The 22,993-nt window shown below is 34.7% G+C and overlaps 2 protein-coding genes across 2 annotated transcripts in view; both read right to left on the bottom strand.

Annotated features, from left to right (window-relative positions):
• Nucleotides 1-1,569, bottom strand: LOC132302415 (transcription factor TCP2-like). Its single transcript, XM_059799262.1, has one exon. It carries the CDS (start codon nt 1,503-1,505, stop codon nt 207-209), a length of 1,299 nt encoding a protein of 432 aa, XP_059655245.1. The 5' UTR covers nt 1,506-1,569; the 3' UTR covers nt 1-206.
• A 476-nt stretch (nt 1,570-2,045) lies between these two features.
• LOC132275773 (disease resistance protein L6-like) overlaps nt 2,046-22,993 on the bottom strand; it is a 38,177-nt gene continuing 17,229 nt past the window's right edge. Inside the window, exons 4-5 of the mRNA XM_059777026.1 lie at nt 2,523-3,541; nt 2,046-2,058 (exon numbers count right to left, since the gene is read on the bottom strand). Coding sequence (XP_059633009.1) covers nt 2,046-2,058; nt 2,523-3,541 — 1,032 coding nt within the window. The remainder of the gene's footprint in view (nt 2,059-2,522; nt 3,542-22,993) is intronic.

The raw sequence follows: 22,993 nt of genomic DNA, 5'->3' as shown, positions 1-22,993 counted from the left end.
TAGCAATTTAAAAATAATTAATATAAAAAAAAAAAAATAACCTATAGAACAGTATAGCAGAGTGAATGAAGCCCATGTGAAGAAAGAGCAACAAACAAATAAGCACAAAAAGCTTAACTTGCAAATAAAATTATACTAGTACTACTCAATACCACCACTTACCAGAGTTCGAAGATGTGCCAGGAGGAACTAGCCATTGAAGAAACTCAGTTCTTTCCTTTCCCCTTCTGGTCGGAATGCTGGCCGGAGTCACGATAGTAGAGTTGCAAGCGGCCATCAAGTCCAGGTGGGAAGTGATGATTATTCTCCATAGCTGCAGCATTTGAAGCCGCAGTGCCAATGAAGAAGGGCACATTTGATCCGTCTACAGAAGAAAACCTCTGAAGGTAAGGCATCAGAGACGGCGAATTGGACTGAAGGGTCCCCCTGTTGAAACCAGCAGTAACGCCGGAAGAGATTGTGAAGTTGAGGTTATAGTCGCCCCCACCAGCTGGGGCTGCCACCGAGACCAGATGGTCCGGGACGAAAGAGAAATGCTGCTGCTCTGGGTGGTGATCTCCAACGCTGAAAGGTGGAATGGTCATGGACTGTGGGAGGGAATTCCCCAAATGAATTTGGCCGGGAAACCCAGAAGAAGAATGATGTGTTCGGGACGATGACGGATCAAGAAGTTCGGAGGCGAAATAATCCATGGGAGCTGAAGACCACTGCCTTGTTGACTTGTGGAACATATTAGACTCGCCACCACGATGGTTTTGTTGAGCTGATCCACTGGGACTCGTATTGCTGTTACCAATACTGCCTATGCCACCGGTGAGAAGCTCAGTGAAAGAGGTCTGAGAAATGGGGTTCACATTGGGATGATTGATGACACAAGACTCATTTTCTTTCTCCTTCTCCTTCGCTGCCCTCTCTCTTTCTCGCTCTCGAGCTTTTATGCGATTTTCAGATCGAGCAAGGGACAAAGATGAGCCTTTGCTAGTTTCCGAAGTGCTACTACAAGCCGATTTCGATAAAGAAATATGTTGTTGCTGCTGATAATTTTGCTCACCACCATCTAATTCTGCATCAGCTAAATCAAACCTCTTTATATCATTCATTTGCTTAGGAGTGTCCAGAAACGAAGTGTTAATTGAAGGTAGCTCATCAATGGAACTAGCAGCCGCACTCAGTAGCCATTCCACGGCCTTGCTGGGCTGATCGTAACCGAGACGATCTTGAAGATCATAGAACTGTATTGCCGTGTGAACTGAGAGACGGACTCGACGGTCCCGAAGCCCTTTGGAGGTCCAAACCTTGCTGTGCCGATCTTTCCCTCCCGATGCCCGAGAAACCCTAACAATCCGCGATGTCGGCGACCCACGGCCAAGGCCAGCGCTTCCGCCACCAATTGCTCCCCTCATCCGTTTGACCTCTCCATCTTCTTCATCATCTGGGTATAGCTCATTCCCTTTTTGCCGACTCATCTTGTTACATCCCTGCATTTGAATCTCGTCCACCTCCATACCACTTTCATGCCTTTCTCAACAAAACAAAACCAAGAAAAAGACCCAGTTTTTAGAGAGAGAGTGGTTGGCTTGAATCACAAAGCTTTAGCTTGGAAGGTAAAATTGACACCAAATGCTTTAAAAAAAATTAAACGAATTCATTCCAGAATCAAGAGGACGTAGAGTTTATTATGGGAATCATTGACCATAGTGTGTAGCCAACTTGATTCAAAAATGGTATATCATTGACTGGCTGTTTGGTTCGACAGATAAAGTCAACCTTGGTGGGAGTTATGGTTCAACAGGTAAAGCAAACCTCGGTGCGAGTTATAACACACGTTGTTTAGTCAAGGTAAAGTGTATTTAAGAAAACGACAAAAAAGTGAATTACTCATCACATTCATTTATTTGTTTTTGTCAACTGACGATGTCCAACGAGTTTGATTAAATTTTTACAAATATGGAGATTTCCTTTAGATTGGACAAACTACAGTGAGTTTAACTGAATTAAATCCAAGAATCTTTTACTTTTAGCTCCAAATTTTCTAAATGTGCTAACTAAATGTCCCTCCTGATTTTGAATAACCATTTAAAAAGCAAGAAAAACAGTTTAAAATTCGAGTTCAAACCACCAACTAAATGGACTTCAAATAGTTTAATTTTGGTTTTGAATAACCACCAAAATAGACTTTGAAGAGTCAAGTCCGTGGGTTGGAGGTAAAAAAGTCAAAAACGACAAAACTGGTTCATGAAAGAGAGTGTGGAGAGAGTTAAAACATCCCCATTGATTTATGTACATCCAACAGTTTGGTCGTTGGCTCGTGCAAACAACCATTTCAGCTTTCTTGTTAAGATATAATTTTGACACTATTTGTCATGATATGCTGGTTTCCGATCCTTTTGTAGATTTCATTTCATTAACTCTCCCAACCACAACCACAACCACAATCACAATCGATATATAGAAACAAAAGAATATTAAGAAGCAAACAAGAAAAACCCCTCTTGCAAAAACCAAATAAACAAAATCCATACCTGAGTAATGCGGATTCGTGCGCTGACGGCTTCATTACCTTGGAAGATTTCAAAGCCTCACCGCCGTCAATCTCACTTACATTATTGCAACTGCTCAAATCCATATATTTCATTGATTCCAAGGACAATAAGCATGGTGTTTGTTCATACAGAACAAGGTTAGCTAGCAAATCACATGCATATATGTCCAACCTTGTCAACGATTCCAAATTTCCAAGCCCTTGAATCTCTGTCAGCTTAATGCAATTTCTAACTGATAATCTCGACAAATTTTTCAAATTTGATAGATTGGGCAATCTTTCCAGTGAAGCACAGAATGCAAGAGATAAATCAACTAGACTTGAAGGTAACCCCAGTATACATTGCAGATTGTGACAAAACTGTACATCGAGCACCTTAAGCTGAGAAAGGGCATCAATCTCTTTTGGTAGGGTCCTAATGTTGGTATAATCCAAGGTCAATTTCTCCAGTTTGGATATTAAAGAAATATCTCTAGGAATCTCCACATACACACAGTACCCAACGAAGTGCAATTCCTGTAAATTGACCAATTTTTTTAGATTATGGAGGGAAGCAACATAAAGAACCCTTAAACTTGAGGGAAGCTCTGGTAGTGATTGAAGCTCTGTGCAGCCTCCTAATTTAAGGGTTTGGAGGCCAGAGAGCTCCGAAATGCCCGTTGGTAGACTTTGAATTTTGGTATCATAAAAGCTCAAGAATCTTAAAGATTTTAGACTCCCCAAATTACTAGGAATGTGCCCCTTCAAATAACTACAATGTGTGAAATCTATCACTTCCAGCTTCTCCAACATCCAAATTTCATCAGGTATATTCCTTATATCAGTATATGAAATGTCGAACACTTTTAAATTCTTCAGATTACCAATGGATCTGTCGACTTCAACTAAACTTTTACACTGTTGAAGAATCAATATCTCTAAAGCTGCATTTGATGTAAAGTCTGGCGTTCTCCTTAAAGCACAATTAACCAGTTGTAGAACTTTCAACTTCTTTGCCATCTGGTAATAGAAATACGAGATTACCGAAAAGGATTGTTTCTAAACATGTATATTATGGGATAGAATCATAGAAGTGTAAGATATTTTCTTAGACACATGATTTGGACACGTTATTTTATTTTTATTATTAGGTGGTTAAGTAAATAGATATCACACTCATATTATATTATTTGGTCAACTTATAGATTATCTTTTTGGTAATTAATTATTAGAGAAGTGTTTTTTTATTTATTCCTTACTTTGATGAAAAGTGAAATTAAAGTTACTAAAAGAAAAACTAGTCTTTATAAAAGTGCACATTCCCATCAGTTATGTACACGAATAAAAATAACACGTATAATGTTTGTGTGTGCAAAAGGTCAGGAGAGAGAAATCGGTTTCTATGCTTTGGCTATTATTTGGACTTGCAGTTTAGCATATTATTCGTTCCGCGGAAAGGATTTCGACGTTTGGATTGATCTATATTAGATTTGTAATTACAGGTCGAGATATTTATTATATCTAACTATTTATTTATGCATTATAGGACTGTGAAAATAGTAAAGTTCTAAAATTTTGAGATTCATGTTTATTTGTAATGAATAATTTGCACGAATAATTAAAGTTTACATATGGTATCAGAGCATGGTTTAGGAATTCATTATTTTTCATTAATGTTGCGTAAATAATATGTGTAAATAAGATTTAAATTAATAATTCTATAATTCTTCGTTTGGAATCGGAGGTATGTTTTGATCAGTTTCATGTTGATCAGTCTCGTGGGTTTGGTTATATAATGTCTTACAATTCTCAAGGGTAGATCTTGATCGGTTTGTATACCAAACAATTTATTTTGATTTTCTACCTTGATTTTCGACCCAAATTGAATTACTGAAAGTTGAATACTAATATGTAGTTTACATGATAGTTTACAAATGAGTAATAGTTCAAACAGATGCATAATGCGTGTAAGACAAACAACATATATGCTTTATGTTCTCGATTTTCGTGCATGATTTGAATCATACATGAAATTGGAAAGTTGGAAGTCCTGTTTGTCATTATTTTGAAGATATAACTTGTCCAATGATTTCAAAGATCCGTGTTTTTAATTTTCTAATATATATATATATATATATTAAATAAATAAAAGTATGTCTTTTTATTTATTGTATTAAAAATAAATATGTATTAGAAATTTAAACATACATACATAATGAAGAATCAATTTTAATTTGATTCAATTATGATTTTCAAGTTCGAAAATAAAAATAATATGTTTTATTATGTATATAAAGTAAAATGATATTTTTATTGAATTTTTGGACTATTAAGTTTCTGGAATCGAACCTACCTAAATTTGGATCGATTAGTATGAGTATGTGTGTATAATGTTAAATAGGTAACTTAATGATAAATTAATCACTGTCTAATTTAATATTCATATTATGTAAAGATTGGTAGCTACCAAAGTGGCCTAATCATAATGATTGATGAATATTAATTTTTGTAGTAGACATAATTAATGATAAATTAGTTACTAGCTAATTTAATATTTATATTATGTAAAGGTTGGTAGTTACTAAAGTGGCCCAACCATCATGGTTGATGGATATTATTTTGAGTGGTAAGAATAATTGTAATATTTCATGAATTATGATGCTTATGATTTTTTTTGTGATATTCATGAATATTGAGTTTATTTAATTATGAGAAATAATTCCCCAAAGGGAATTGATTTTCAAGTAATTAAATGAAAATTAAGGGGTTGTATGTATTTTTTAATTAGGTGAATATAGGATATTCAAATGTAACTTACCTGTTTAATTAAATAATGCATCACCAATTAAATACATATAAATACAAAAAAGTATCATTATTAGTATTTTATAATTGCCACCCAAAGGGGTACTATAGTTATACATTGTATTTATATTTTAAGTTATATATACGTGTTAAAAACTCAAAGCATTTTTGTTGTGAGCATTTTGTCTTATTATGTTTGTTTTATTACATTCCTTAATTCACATGCTACATCAATTATAATTCTTAATAGGACTAACTTTTCATAATGGAATGAGTAAGTTAAGTTCAAAATTTAGATGTGCTACATCTTGATTTAGCATTCTAAATTGAGAAACTTATTGATTCTCCATAAAGCTTGGGAGAGATCGAACAAATTAAGCATTATAATTATGCGAATAATTGTTTCCCATAGTGATAATGCTAAGGAATATTTGACTAAAAGAATATTTTCGTATTGTACATAAATGTCTAAAATAAAAATTATTAATTAATATCACTACTATGCATTTTTGTTACTACTCGTATCATGTATAAATATGTTTTTTAGATGACTAATGTTGCTCCAAAATTGAGAACCTTAGGGATGATTGTGGATGGGAATTTTCTTATTCAATTTATTCTCAATTTTTGTTTACTCAGTATAGGTCATTTCAAATTAACACTATAAGACAAGTGGACAGTGAATTAATTGACCATTATGTTCATTTAGAAAGAGACAATTAAAACTTAAGCAGCAAGGTAATCATTAGTTCATCTCATAACTCAAGAATTTAGAAAGAAATTTGAGAAAAAACTTAAAAGGGCATTAAGCGAGCAACACCCAAAATTAAAAGACTTTAGTCAATCTATTAAACATATGGAATGTAATAATGCAAAAAGTGTCATTTATGTATTGAACACTTTTAGAAATATCACATGAAACATAAAGAATGATTCAAAAAAGAATGGTAAGCTTTTGACTTTTGTATATTTCGAATTACTTATTAAAATTATTTCTAATACATGATAGGTTGACTTAAGTACTAATGTTTATGTTTCTAATTGATGCATGGATTTCTTATGGCCTAAACCACAAATTCAAATGAAAATTTCTTATTTATGAGAATTGGGAAATTTTTTTGTTGAAACCATTGAGATATTTTGTTTAGTCTTAGATAATGGATTTTATTTAAATTGTTTTAAACTCTTTATATTTCTTCAATTTCCCATAATTTTATTTTATTTAAAAACTTTATATTAATAGTTTTTCCTTCAAATTTGATAATGATGTTTATTCAAGATATTCTAATTTGTGAGTTATGGTATTCTTGTTGATGATTTCTGTAAATTCAAACTTGATAGTTTATTTATTAAAATCCTTTTAACCTTACATCATAGTGTTAGAATTAAGCGTAGCTCAATTAATGAAAATTTATTTATCTTGTGTCATAAAAGACTGGCACATTATTCATTGAAAGGTTAGGAAAATTATTAAAGGATGTGATTCTTCTGAATTCAAACTTTACTGATTTTGGTGTGTGTGGGGGTTGTGTTAAGGGTAAACAAATCAAACACACAAAGAAATGAGCCACAAGAAGTACAGAACTTATTGAAATTATTCATACAGGCATTTGTAGACTTTCTGATGTTCCATCTTTTGGTGGAGAAAAGTATTTTATCGCCTTTATAGTTGATTTTTCATGTTATGAATATATCTATTTATTGCATGAAAAATCTCAAGCAATGGGTACTCTTGAAGTACACATAAATGAGGTTGAAAAATAACTAAATAGAAAAGTGAAAAAAATTATAAAATCATATAAAAGTAGTGAATATTATTGAAAGTATAATGAAACAGGTTAATACTCTAACCGTTTGCTAAATTCCTTAAAATGCATAGCATTTGTGCTCAATATACTATATCAAGCATGCCACAGTAGAAGCGTGTAGCTGAAAGGCATAATTGTACTCTTATGAATATGGTTAGGAGTATGTCAAATAATTTCTTGTTACCCATAATCTAAAATATACAAGTTTAATTATTTTAAACATAGTACGAGAATTGTTGAAACCGAAAATGTTAGATTCATTAAGAATGGTGAAGTTAGTAGGAGTGATAAAAATAAGAATGTGATCATTCAAGAAGTTAGGGTACAAATTTATTTACCCATAACTTTTAGGAAATAATTGTTCATTTAGTTGTTGAATCGTATAACAACGAAGAACAATTGAATGATCAATAACTCCATAATGAAATTGTCACCAATGAATAGATTGTAGAAAAACCACAAAGAATAACATTAAGACAATCTCAAAGAGAAAGAAAATCTGTTATTTCAAATGATTATGTGGTATATCTGTAAGAATCTGATTTTGAAAGTAAAGAATACATGGCCTGTAAACTTAAGATGTCAATATATGGACTTAAACAAGCTTTCCAACAATGGTATATTAAGTTCAGTGATACCATTATTTTTTTTGGTTTTAAGGAAAACACTATTGATCGGTGTATATACCAGAAGATTAGTGGAAGTAAGTTTATATTTCTGGTTCTATATATTGATGATATTTTATTTGCTAGTTGTGATCTTAGTTTATTATATGAAACTAAAAGTTATCTCTAAGAACTTTGAAATAAAAAATATAGATGAGGCATCGTACGCGATAGGAATTGAAATATTCCATGATAGATCACGTGGTTTTTTTTTAGAATTGTCTCAAAATGTATATATTGAAAGAGTTCTAGAAAGATTTGGTATGGAATATTGTTCAGCTAGTATTATTCCATATATTAAAGGGGATAAATTTAGCCAAATGCAATCCCAAAGAATGAGTTAGCTAGAAGGTAAAGAAATGAAAAAATATTCCTTATGCATATATTGTGGAGTTTGATGTATATACAAGTTGGTAATGGATAAAAGATTATATGCTCACACTTAGGAAGACATTTTTTATGAATATGTGAATAATAATTAATCCACAACTGGTTATTTGTTTCTTTTGCCTGGAAAAACAATATTATCAAAAATTGCAAAGTAATTTGTTATTGCATTATCTATTATGATTTTTTTTTAATTTATAGCAAACTTTGATGCTACAATTTAGAGTTGCAGAATTTATTTCAGGACTTGAAGTTATGGGTACCATTTTTAGATTGCTGAAAATTTATGCAGCAATTGTTGATCTTCTTCTATAAAAAATGATAGGTATTCTAAAGTTGAAATACTTTATCATTAAAGAACATATTTAGAAACAACGAGTATCTATTGAATATATAAGCACACAACTTATAATTGCAATCCATTAATGAATGGACTGTGTAATGACTCGGTCATTTCACTCATTTTTTTTTTTTTTTTGGGCTCATTTTTCTTTTCTTTTCTTTTTCGTCTTTTTCCCAGTTTTGTTTTCCCTTGCATAACCTCACTTCTTGTGTTCGGTTTTGTTTCCACTTTTACATGTGGGGACATGATTTCTTAGAAATGTGTATTTTTACTTTCATAGAACTGCATGTTATTAGTGTACTTTCTTCCTTAGAGGTATGGATGCATATTTCTTTGGAATTTTTTCTTTCTTTTGGGGTTATTTGTATAATTACTATGAGTAATTATTTTTGTCTTGAGGACCACTTTGTAATTAAGTTTGTAAGATATTTAGAGGAGGGACCCCTTTGCAAATATTTTTAGGTTATTTTGGGATTATAGTTTTAAAGAAGGGTTTTTGTGAAATTGACCCAAAATAGTGTGTGTTGATCATAGTGCTAATTCACGTAGTGAGTGGAGGATCTCCATATCCTCCACTCACATTTCATCTTCACCATTTTATCTAATCCCTCTCTTGAAAAGAAAATCTAGTCATCCTTAGAGAAACTTGATGCTTAGGCTTTGAAAATGATTTTTGAAGCCTTTCTTCTCACATTCAACCTTAATCTTAGGAATACTTTTAGTTCACCTTATCCTCCTCTACATAACCCTTAAAGAGTAGATCATTTGGAGCTTGCTTGCCTTGGATTCTAGAGATACTTTTCTCTAGTGAGGTAGGGGGTGATTTAGGTTTTTAATCTAATGTTTTGATTGTTTTTATAGTTTACTATAAATTGTTTACATGTCTTTTACTTAATTTTTAAATTAGTAGGTTGTTATACCTTGCATGAAATTAAGGTAGGACATGATTTTCTTAAAGGCCATGACTTGATCTATAACTTGTATTAGTATAAAGTCATTTGGAGTTGTTTTAGAATTTAGAGATTTAATTAATTTAGTTTGATTTAAATTTTACTTAATTGTACATTGCTTGTATCTCATTTGAGACTTGATATGTGGCATGCGATGACTTAATCCTTGTTATATATTAATTTGGGATCATTTGAATAACTTTTGAAATCTAAAGTATTAATTAATTTAAATTAATTAAATTCTACATGATGATATCTTGCTCATGTTGCACTTTTGATTTAATATATGCAATGACCATGGAGTGATCTTTCACATATGTTATTTTGAGAATTTTTGAATAACTTTGATTTTTAGAGAAATTAATTAATTAAGTTAATTAATTTATACTTAGTGTTATAATGATTTGGGCTTTTGCCTTTTTATCATGTAACATGACTTGTTGCAACTTAGCTTCATTAATGTAGTTAATAAACTTGCACCCTTACATTAAAATGATTTAATTGTTCAAGTGTTATTAAATAAATAATTAAATCATTAATCTTATACTGGTGGTATATTTACATCAATGGATTCCTTATTCTATAAATGTTAGTTTGTAGTCTATGTAGATGCATACTATGATTTCTTGACATTTCACATACCATTATAGTTGAGGACTTAGGATATAACTTGTGTGTTCCAAAATCTTTGTTGTGCATGGAACGTGATTTAATGCATTACTTATATCTTGATACACTCTTGGTTGCACAACTTGTTAATTTTGAATACTTGGAATATCATCAAGAACTTGACTTGGCTAGGACTTGGTTCTAGTATGGGAGATAGAGAGTTCCGTACACTATAGTGCGCACTAGGGGAAGGTACATATGGGTTAGTAGCCCTAAAGTGATCCCAAGAATACGGTTTTAATCCGGGTGATATCTAAGTATCCACATTGGTTGATTTCACTATTTAAATTTCAAGTTGTATTCCTTGAAGATTTAAATCATGTCCTGTTATATGGATTATTCCAATCTTGTTCAATCTCATAGATATTTTAATTCATGTGCCTTATGTTAATATAACTTAGGAGTGATTCTATAGAAACATTTTGACATAGACTTTAGGTGGCATGACCCCTTTTGAATTGTACCATGTTAATGTGATAATCTTATAAAAAGATAGGTCTATGCATGCTCATTCCCTACGAGTAACTTGTTTACTCACCCCAAAGTTATCGGGTTATTTTTCAAGTAAAAAAACGTTGTTATGGGAATCGCAATGTCCCTAGGCTTGCTTGACTACTTGGAGTATTTTTGTTATACTAGAATATACACTTGTTAGCATATCATGCTTATTTTGGTTTATTATGTCAAAAGTTGTAAACTTTGTTCAAACAATATGTAATGTGTATCTAAGTACAACTTTTGTGATATATTTGACTTGTATGAGATGAAGTCGTAGGCCAATGACACTTACTTTGTTTCCTAAGCACCTTTACTTTCAAGTTATATTATGGGAAATTAGAAAAATGACAAGTATTAGCTTCACTACATTTGCATGGGGTGTGCGAAGTGCACTTTAGAACTTCCATAGGGTCTCATTAATCATGTATGAAGTGTGGCCAAGGGTCAAACGGTAATTTAAAATTATTTTAAAATTTTAGATTTCAAAATTTTTATTTCATGCGCGTTTTCGCCTTTTTTGGCTGTCAGCGGTCGGATTTCGCATCGGCAGTATGTTTAAGCCGTGGATCATTGTAGCACATCCCAATAGGTAAGTTACATCTGTGTGCATGATTGTTTTCGAGCAAAACTCCTTCCTTGGTGAAATGAGCCTCCTATAGAATCATTTCACTTTTCTTTTACAAAAAATCGTGCATAAGGGCATTTTGGGATTTTCACATGAAAAATAAAGTTTTCTTTAGGCATGATTGGCTAAAAAACATGATTTTTTTTTTGGGGGGGGAGGGGGGGTTCTTCTTTGTGTTTTTTTCAAACCCAAAAAGTCTTCAAAATTACGTTTAAAGTCCAAAAAGCTGTTAAGCTTGTCTGCTGGACGAGCACTCGTCCATGGGGGATGAGTACTCATAATTAGGACATTGGTTACTGCACAGGATGAGCTTATTTATGAGCGCTCGTTGCCCTTGGAGGAGCGCTCGTCCATCTTTCTTGCACCTTGTTTCAGCACTGCTCTTCCGACTTCAAATTATCGTAATTTTTTCGTTTTAACTCTGAATTGGTCCGTTCTTGAGTCTAAATTGATTGCTTCAAAATAAGCTTTCCAATGGTACTAATTATAGCTTCAGATTCCATTTGTACCTCAAGATATTCAAGTTTTAGTGAAGTAGTGTCAGGATTTCGTTCGAATCGAGATGGGGTTTCCCTAACTTTGACTTCAAGACTTGATATCCTTGCCGTCCGGGCTCCGAATCAAATGATTCTTGAGTCCATCTTTGTTAATTTTTTGTTGTCTTTCAAATGGTGTGCATGGTGGTACCCATTTCAGTTTGAAATGACCATTTTGCCCTTGGTCCTTTCCTTGGAGGTTTTGAAACCCTAACTCTAGTCTTGCTTTCGCTGAGTCATGGGACTCCTCGGAATGTCATTCTTGTGTCTTAGGGATGACGTACATCTCTATAAACTTGTTCATGTTTAGCTTTCGCATTTTTGGATCCGTTTCGGGTCATCACAGGACACACTTTGTTTGTAAAATCCAGGGTCATCACCGGTGGTATCAGAGCTCCTAGGTTCGTGATGAGCGCTGAAAAATGCATATTTAAACCCCTTAAGCTCGAGTATTCTAGGACCTTTATCTATCTTATTTTTTCATTTTAGACTAATTTCGTGTTATTGCCTTTTTCAGGCACTTATCCCTAAAATAAGTTAATTAAGCTAAATTAGAGCATAAAAGATGTAATCTCCAGCTCAATGGAAGAAAAGAGCAAAATGGAAGCAAAGAGGTGGAAAACAGCAATCTTCAACCAATCAGACCAAGCTCAGATCGATCTCACAGTGATTGTTCCAACTATTTCAAGATGGATCGAGCCTTTTGTCATTTTTCTCACCAAAATACCTTCTTCAATCGATCCAACAATTCTCTAATTTATCGAACTTCTTTGATCTTATCCCTATCTACCGCTTTTGTCTTTTTTCCAAAATATCTCAGATTTGTCAGTATTCCAAAAGGCCCCACCATGGTTCGATCGATCATACCCCCTTAAGTGCAAAAAAAAAAAAAAAAAAAAAAAAACAGAATTCTAGCTAATTAAAAGGGTGCTCATGGTGCAATCATTTGGAGGTCCTAGTGCACGAGGTCTGACTATTAGGTGTGACACACGAGCTTCCTATATAAGGATTTTGAACCATTTTGCACATATACAATCTTAGAGAATCATATACAAGCTAGAGAAAAAAAGAACTACACAAGAGAGAGGTTGGAGTAGTCTAGAGATTAGAGAGATACACACCATTTCGGAGTTCTTTCACTCATCTAGGGTTTCCATCAAGGAAAAGAAGATCATTCCTACCATGGAGATGGCCTTTGAGGGTTGGATAACTACATTAATGAGTGGCTAAACATCTTCTTGGGGCTAGAGTTAGCCCTAAGCATGTTTTCTAGACCTTGATGCTTTGTATTTAGAGGGGATTTGTGTTGTAATTCTTGTTTTGACATTTGATTTATACATGAATCTTGTTTCTATAATGATTTGTGTGGTTTAAGACTTCCAATTGATCATTTCATTCTATTCGTATGTCTATGTATGCTAGAATAGATGTTCATGGGTTTATCTCTAGGTTTTGTGATATTGATGCATGTCTATATGTGTTGATGCTATGAATTTAGAGATTGTCAAAGCATGGTGCTTTAATGAAATACTCTTATGGTTTGTTTGATGGTTCATACTCATTTCTTGATGGATTGTGCCTTTTTCTTAGTTTAATTAGTTTAATTTTTATGTCCCTAGCTTAGTTGTAGTGTAGTTGCCTTATTTTCTTAGATGGGAGGACAATCCATGCTTGTTGTTTGATATTCCATGCTTATGAATACAAGTAGTATATTTCTTAGTTGTTGATGTGTTTTGATTGTGAGCTTAAAATAAGGAACAATGGCTTAATTTGATATATTATACTATTCATTAGTTGTCTAGAAAATGTATGCTTAATTAGTCATCCATGCTTGTTGATTCAATCAATCACACATATTAGTATTGCAACATATAATTCCCCTCATTTATTGCATATTGAGTGTCTAGGAAGGTAATGCTTAGTAGTGACCTCTAAGTCCCAAGATCCCTCTCTTATATTCTCTACATTTTATTCTATTTCAATTGTTTTACTTTGCATCCATTTAGTTGAAATTGTAGTTTAATTAACCAATCAAACCATCTTTGATCACTTAATCTACTAATCCAATCTTGTTTCCAAGCAAAAGTATGCTTCCAATCCCGTGGGACGATCCCTACTCACCCTAGCTATATTAGTAGTTAGAGGTAGTAGTGGCACTTTATAAATTCAAACTTGGCCACTCTTTAACATGTTTTAACTTGTTGCCCCACAGACGACACCAGTTCGAAAACATTGGACGACGGGTTTTGGGTGCTTATCATGCTTTCGTTGATTTGCTTTGATATGTTTATATGCTACTCATTAACCTGTTTTGGTATTATAACATATTTATGTGCTTAGTTTGATAACATGTCTATGTGCATACGTACTTAAGTACCTAGAAGTTTTCAGTATCTGTTTAACATGACTGTATGTTACATGATGAGCGCTGAATATATGCATATTCGAGCCCCTAAGTACGTATATGTTAGGACCTAAAGTGATACTTCTATCCATTATTAGACTAATTTATGCTTAATGTGTGTTTCAGGTACTTTCCCAGATAAATGATTAAAACCGGGATATTATGCTGATATTGAAGTTTACCGAGTCGTTGCCGGTCATTCAGAGCAAACCGAGAGCTAAATTAGTCAAGTTTGAAGCAATTGAAGCCTTAGAGCTCGAGACCAAGTGTTGAGGTTCGAGCATTACAACAAAGAAAAGAAGAAAAGTTAACAAGGCCAAATGCTCAAGCATCCGTACCTTGATGCTCGAGCCTTACTACAAGGGAGCTCGAGCCTTAACCAAAGGTGCTCGAGCCTTGACCTTGAAGTTCGAGCATGAGGCGTCGGAAATTAATGAGTTAATTTTGAATTGAAGGCTATGCTCCCATGTCTCGTGCATCACTTCCATGATCGAGCACTATCAACAAAGGATCGAGCATCATCCCTTGATGCTCGAGCAATGCGCCCCAGATGCTCGAGCATGGTACTTAGTGCTCAAGCCTATGAAGCTTGGATCGAGCAATGTTAAAGGAAAAAGACGCTTCGGAAAATAGTTGAAGAAAATTGGCTAAGTGTCAATGTAATGATCAAGCACCATTCAGTATTGCTCGAGCATCCATCCAGTATTGCTAGAGCAATCGTTCCTAAAGCTCGAGCAATGCATGACATGTCAAACTAAAAGCTGCGGAATTCCTCTCTTTACCAACCGTATCTCATCCCAGTTGGCCAGAAGACCTAAAAGCCCACCAAATACACATTTTCTTCTATAAAAGAAGGCGTAAGCCTTGATAGAAAAGAGTCAGAAATTTCATTCTCTTTTACAGTGTTATTCAGAAGGCTGAAGGTGTGGTGGCTTTTAGGGTTCCTACAACCTTAGAAGTGCAGATCCTGAGAAGAGAGGTGTCTCCGTGATGATCGAGCTGAACTCAACACAGATGTTATCCAACCTTGTCATGAGTAACTAATCCCTTTCTTAGGGTACTGATGTAACCCAACGTTATATTATGGTTTGATTATTTTGACTCTGAGTTTATTGTAATATACAATTTTTTCTTGATTATATGACTGTGAGCACTTGAGACAACTCGAGTGATTTTTCATGCTTTAGTAGAATATAAATTGTTATTACCTTATCTTAGATATAATAATTTATGTTCTATTCTTAACCTACCTTGTTGTACGGTATCTGGCGGAGCCCTGCCGAACACAAGGATAGAGGTCATATAATGGTGTTCCAACGTATTTTACAAAAGAACGTTTTCATAATTTATGCTTATGAAAGGTGGGTCATTCACACAATAGTTAAAGTAGGTAACGTAGGTAGGTGAATAGTCCACGCTAACCGCAGATGGATTATAGTTAGCTAAAGTTGTAAAACATCTTTCTTTAAACTCCGAACTGAACGAATGTTATTGAGTTCAATTCATTTGAAAACAAAATTAGTTAAAATCCCAGAGTTGATTCAATTGACCATAGTATAACCATTGTGGTGAAGTCAAAGCCCTAAGATCTTCCCTCTCTGATCATTCGATTTAGTTTAATTTGCTTTTATTTCATATTTTGTTTAATTCAAGTTTGTTAAATCGTGACAACCAACAAACTCTATAACCAAGTTTTCTATAAACCACGAAACTAATTTAAAGGCTAATACAAATTCCATCTCTCTGTGAGTTCGACATCCTCTTTGGATAGAGCTATATCCTATACGATATCGTACGATTGCGAGAGACAAATCAATTTTTGGGGCCATTGCCGGGGAGATTGTTTTTGTTTAGTTTTTAATTAGTTATTTTGGTTTACCTGTCTTCAAACTTTCTGATATCTCATCTTATTTCTTTTTCTTTTCAGGTACAAATTAGCGGTAAGGATAAAGACGTTTAAGGGAGAAAAAGCTTCGGTTTATTAAACCTTTTGTGAGTTCTTTCTATTTTTCTATTACTTGAAGTCTTTTATTTTTGATACTGTTAGGATTAGTGGAACCAGTGCATGTTAACTCGCCAAACTAGGTCAAAACCTTTAGTGCATGATCCTGAAATGGAAAGAACTTTAAGTCAATTAAGAAAGTTTATAAAACACTTGAATAATATTGATAGTTCTTCTGAAAGTATGGCTGAGCAACATAATGCACCGGGTAACAATGGTAATGGTAATGGAGAATGGGTTCCACCTGTTCCTCCACAACAACTACAATTGAGGGATCATTTCATTCCTACCATATATACGTCCCCTTCGTGCTTTGTTTTTCCGGATGCTGATGCAACCCATTTTGAGATCAAGCCTGCTATGATCCAAATGCTTCCTACCTTCCATGGGTATGTAGAAGAGGATCCTTATAAGCACTTAGATGTGTTTTTGGAATTGTGTTCAACTACCAAGTTGACCACTCTATCCAATGATTCATTCAGAATGCGTCTTTTCCGGTTCTCTCTCAAAGATAAAGCAAGAACTTGGTTGCAGTCCCTTCCAAAAAATTCCATATCTTCATAGGACATGTTGCAACAGGAGTTCTTGAAGAAATATTACACTATGGGTAAAACCATACGAATGAGGAAAGAAATCATGGCATTTTCCTAAATCCCGGGAGAATAGCTCCATAATGTATGGGGAGATATAATGATCTTTTGAGAAAGTGTCCACGCCATGATATTGCTCAATGGCACTTAATACAGATCTTCTATGATAGTCTTACAGACTCGTATAGAAATATGGTTGATGTTTCCATCAATGGAGCTTTTCTGCGTAAGAGTTCGGCTGATGCTTGGGAACTGTTTGAGACCCTAAGTGAAAACTCAGAGCAACATGCTTCTTCCTCTAGGTCTAGGTCTTCACCTGGAATGCATAATGTTGAAAAACTTTATGAGGTAGATAAATCTAGTGAGTTAGCTGCTCAAATAGAAGCCTTGAATCGTAAGTTCAATCAAATCCTATCATCTGGCTTTGCTCTATTGCTTATCCACAAACTCCCTTGCCAAAGAAAGTTTGTTCCATCTTTGTTAATTCTAACCATTTTGCTGACACTTGCCCTATGCTGGGACAATCATCTGAGATCCCACAGGAGCAAGTGAATGCTGCATTCTCTAGGCTAGCTTATAATCCATATTCTTCTACATATAATTCTGGCTAAGGAGATCATCCCAATATGTCATGGCGTAATCCAAATCAAGGAAACGCTGTTTCCCAATCTCAGGGGCAATATCAAAATTCATCCAATCCTATGCCATAAAATAATTCTTTTAACCAATTTGGTATTTACCGTCCACCTCAGTTTAGGAATCAAACCACTCAAGCTCCTAATTTTCCACCTCCACCTAAAAATTTTGCTTTTGAGGATCAAGTACTCAATGCTCTTAGTGAAATTAAAGCTAACACCAAACTTCTTAATTCTCATTCTCAAGCCATAACAAAGCTAGAGGCTCAAGTTGGACAAATAGCGAGTACTCTATCTCGAAGAGAGGATAGAAAGCTGCCTAGTCAGCCAATAGCTAACCCAAAAGGGTAGACTTACATGATTGATGGAACCAATTCTTCAGGTATTCATCATGAGCAAGTTCAGGCTATCACTACATTGAGGAGTGGTAGAGTGGTTGATAACCAAGTTGAGAAAGGACAGGAGGAAAAAGAAAGGTTTAGGATTCCTATAATTCCCATCATTTATAATCCACATCCCAAGGATGTTCCTTCAAGTTCTATTCCACAATCCACAAAAGGAGTTGAAGATGAAGTCACTTCTTCATCTACTCCTAACCTTGAGACAGCTTATAAGCCAAAAACGCCTTATCCTAAACGTCTCAAAGAACCCTCCCACTTTGGTAAACAAGGGTAGAAAATTTAAGATATGATGGAGGTTTTTAAACTGGTCAAAATCAATATTCCTTTGCTTGATGTTATAAAGAAAATTCCAGCCTATTCTAAATTTCTAAAGGACTTGTGCACTCTTAAAAGGAAATCCAAAAGCCAAGTTCCTAGGAAAGTTTGTCTCACCGAGCATGTTAGTGCTATTCTTAAGTATAACACTCCTCTAAAGGTTAAAGATCCTGGTGCCTTTACAATTTCTTGCCCCATTGGAAACAATGTGATAGACGGAACGCTTCTTGACCTTGGAGCAAGTGTTAATCTATTCCTTACTCGGTGTATAAGAAGTTAGGTTTGGGAGAGTTAAAACCTACGTCGGTTGTTCTACAGCTTGTTGACCGTTTTGTCAGACAACCACGAGGTATTGTTGAAGATGTACTCATAAAAATGGACAAGTTCTATTTTTCGGCCGATTTCTTAGTTCTTGATACAGAACCAGTCCACGATTCCAAAAAGTATATTCCAGTTATTCTTGGGCGACCTTTTCTAGCCACAGCAAATGCTTGCATTAATTGTACGACTTGAGTCATGGATTTATCTTTTGGAAATATGAAAGTCAAGCTAAATATCTTTAATGCTATTCATCATCCCCACGATGATAGTGAATGCTTCTTCCTTGATGTTATTGATGAGTTGGTTGAGGAATCACTCCCAACTATTTTATCCAAGGATCCTTTAGAAGCTTGGCTGAATCACTTCAATTATGAAGATTTTAATATTGACTCTTCAATAGCTAAAGTGAATTCTTTGATAGATTCTATTCCTATCACAGATTTCCCTCCATGAAAATCTAGGTTAGAGCTACTTCCACCACTTTCTAATACTCCGCCTATTCTTTCTTTAGAGTCTCTACCTAAGCTTGAGCTTAAACCACTACCGGAAAAGCTTAAGTATGCTTTCTTGGGTTTAAATGACACCCTTCCGGTGATCATTACTTCCAATCTTACAAGTTCCCAAGAAAATAGTCTCTTAAAAGTTATTGAGCAAAATAAAGAGGCTATTGGGTGGACTGTGACTGATTTAAAAGGAATTAGTCCTATAATTTGCATGCATCAGATTTATTTGGAGGAGGATGCCCGAACATCTCGGGAACTCCAACGATGATTGCTAGATACGGGAATAATCTACCCTATCTCAGATAGCAAGTGGGTAAGTCATACTCAAGTAGTACCCAAAAAGATAGGTATTACAATAGTTGAGAATTCCAAAGGAGAATTAGTTCCACAGTGCACCACCACTAGATGGCGTGTGTGTATTGATTACTGGAAACTTAACTCCGCTACTAGAAAAGATCATTTTCCACTTCCATTCATTGATTAGATTCTACAACGATTGGCTGGCCAGAGATATTATTGCTTTTTAGACGGATATTCCAACTATAATCAGGTGGCCATTGATCCTAAGGATTAAGAGAAAACTACTTTCACTTATCCATTCGGTGCGTTTGCATATAGACGGATGCTTTTCAAATTATGTAATGCGCCAGCAATATTCTAGAGGTGTATAATGTCTATCTTTTCGGACATGGTTGAAAATTTTCTCGAGGTCTTTATGGATGACTTCTCTGTTTTCAGGTCCACATTCGAAAACTGTCTTCAAAATCTTTCCCTAGTGCTTCACCGTTGTAAGGAAATGAATCTTATTCTTAGTTGGAAGAAGAGCCATTTTATGGTTTAAGAGGGTATTGTTTTAGGACATATCATTTCAAAGAGAGGTATTGAAGTTGATAAAGCTAAAGTAGATTTGATCTCCAAATTGCCTCTTCCTACCTCCGTAAGGGGAGTGCGATCATTTCTTGGGCACGCCGGGTTCTATCGACGCTTCATTAAAGATTTCAGCAAAATTTCCTGTCCTTTGTGTAATCTACTTGCAAAGGATGCTCCTTTTGTCTTTAATGAATCATGCCTTAAAGGTTTCCAAAAGCTTCGCTCTCTTCTTTCTTCAGCTCCTATCATGAATACTCCGGATTGGGCTCTTCCATTTGAGATTATGTGTGATGCATTTGATTATGCTATGGGTGTTGTTTTAGGACAACGAGTGGATAAACTTCCTCATGTTATCTACTATGCTAGTAAAACTCTTTCAGATGCACAATTGAATTATACCACTACTAAAAAAGAGTTACTTGCATTTGTCTTTGCTTTGGATAAATTCAGATCATATATATATCCAAAGTTGTAGTTTATTCTAATCATTCTGCTGTGAAACATCTTCTTTCCAAAAAGGAAACCAAACCTCATTTGATTTGATGGATCATCTTGCTTAAAGAGTTTGATTACAAAATTCGGGATAAGAAAAAGGTTAGAGAATGTTGTAGCTGACCATCTTTCTAGAATTCTAATTGAGGATACCTTAACTTCACTTCCAGTTTGTGATTCCTTCCCGGATGAACAACTGTTTGAGGTTTCTTATAAGGATTTGCCTTAACTTGCTGATATTGTGAATTACCTCGCAATAGGTAAAATTCCTTTATCTTGGTCAAAGCTAGAAAAAGATCAATTCTTTTTCCAAATTAGGATGTACTATTGCGAAGATCCTCAGCTATACAAATACTGTGCTGATCAAATCATTCGTAAATATGTTCCCGAGAGTGAGTTTTATAGTATTCTGACCTTCTGTCACAGTTTGGCTTGTGGAGGTCATTTCAGTGCAAAGAAAACTGCAGCTAAAATTCTTTAGTGCGGTTTCTTTTGGCTTCACTCTTTCGGGATGCATATTTATTCTGTAGGTCATGCCTTAGATGTTAGCAGCTAGGATCAATTTCTAGAATAAATATGATGCCCTTAACTCCAATCTTAGTTATTGAGGTTTTTGATATTTGGGGTATTGATTTCATGGGTCCTTTTGTTCTGTCCAATAAAAATGAGTACATTCTTATGGCTATTGACTCTATATCCAAATGGGTTGAAGCAGTAGCTACTAAAACCGTCGATCACACAGTCGTGCTTGAGTTCATTCAAACGAACATTTTTATTCGGTTTGGTATGCCATAAGCTATCATTAGTGATGGCGGTGCACATTTTTGTAATAGGCATTTCCATACTTTAATCAAAAGATACTCTGTCACCCATAAAATCACTTCTGCCTATCATCTCCAAACAAGTGGCCAAGTAGAGGTATCCAGTCATGAAATTAAGAGAATTCTTGAGAAAACGGTTAAGCTAGATCACAAAGATTGGTCTTATAGACTAAATGATGCTTTGTGGGCTTACCGTACTGCTTATAAGACTTCGATTGGTATGTCGCCTTACCGTTTAGTCTATGGTAAAGGGTCCCATTTTCCCGTTGAGTTAGAACACAGAGCTTTCTGGGCAATAAAAAAGCTTAATTTTGATATTACATCTGTTGGTTCTAACAGGAAGCTACAATTAACTAAGCTTGAGGAAATACATAATAATCCTTATGAGAGTGCTAAAGTTTATAAATCAAGGACCAACGCATTTCATGACAAGCATATCTTGCGTAAGACTTTTGAGTCTGGGCAAAAAGTTTGGTTGTTTAATACACGACTGAAACTTTTCCCTGGAAAGTTAAAGTCACGTTGGGAAGGTCCATACATGGTTAAGTCTGTTACACCTTACGGTGCAATAGAAATACAAGATTGTAAGACTGGACAGTTGTCCCAAGTCAGTGGACAGAGACTTAAACCCTACATAGAGGGTAGTGTACAGAGAGGTACAGTTAAGGGAGTGGAACTTCACGATCCTATTTATTTGGACTAGAGAGATCAGGTTGTCGTCAAGCTATCAACTTAAAACTTAGCATGCTGTCGAGCTATCGACGTTAAATTTAGCATTTGTATGTTGTACCGTAGTTTATTTTGATTTTGATTTGGTTATTTTAAGTTTTTGATTTAGTTATTTTCTCTTCTAGGTTTTAAGTTTGTTTTAGTCTTTATTTTAATTTTTAGTTAGTTTAGATTTGAATAAAATGAAAAAATAAAATAAAAATTGAAAAAATCTAAAAAGCCAAAAATTTGTCTCCATGCTCGAGCATCATTAGCTCCATGCTCGAGCATCAGTAGTGAAACGCTCGACCATCCATACCTACAGCTCGAGCTTTCCATCATCGTGAAGCTGGACATTAATGGTGGCAGGCTCGAGCTTACACCTTTGATGCTCGAGCCTGAGGTTCTAAAAAGTTTTAAATCAAGAAATTGAATACTCCTTCGCCTAGAACAAAAAGGAAAGACATGGGTCGTTCTTTATAAAAGCTCTCTAAGTATTCTTCCTATTCATAATCGGTGCTAATTTACATCCTTGTTCCAGATCTGTAAGAAATAGAGGTAATCTTCTTCTTCTTCTTCAAATAGAATTTTATGAGTTTATTAATTGCCTAGATCTAATGAGGGAGAGTATAAGTTATTCTTTGGATATTTGAGTCTATGAATTTTGTTCATGCATCATCTACATAGACTAGCTGTTTAGATCCACTTTGCCTTGATTTATTGAACTGAGTTCTGTAATCTGCTTCAGTGAAGTTCAGGTAGAGCTCGAGCATTGAAGATTGAGGCTCGAGCATTAGCTCCTAAAGGCTCGAGCATCGGTACTTGAAGCTCGAGCTTCGGGGAGCAGATTGCTGTATCTGGAGATTTTTAAGAAATTTGAAAGGTTATCTTGAAGATGGTTCGTCTTACTTTTGCTAAACGCGCTAGAGGGATGAAAGATATGTTGCCAAGTGCATAACAAACAGTTCCAATTTCTTATGAAACTACTTTTGATTATCAGGTGTTCATCAATGATCCGCGTACTAGGTGGGCTATGAAGTCTTTCAGCTACAGGTATCTTCTTCACCTTATGGTCCCTATTACTCAGGTTGCTTATCCTCATCTTGTTCGTCTATTTTACCTCA

The sequence above is a fragment of the Cornus florida genome, unplaced genomic scaffold, assembly GCF_030987335.1.
Source record: "Cornus florida cultivar Cherokee Brave unplaced genomic scaffold, ASM3098733v1 CherokeeBrave_3.0.0_Hap2_Chr01, whole genome shotgun sequence".
Taxonomy (NCBI): Eukaryota; Viridiplantae; Streptophyta; class Magnoliopsida; order Cornales; family Cornaceae; genus Cornus; species Cornus florida.
This window is presented reverse-complemented; position numbering and strand designations above follow the sequence as displayed.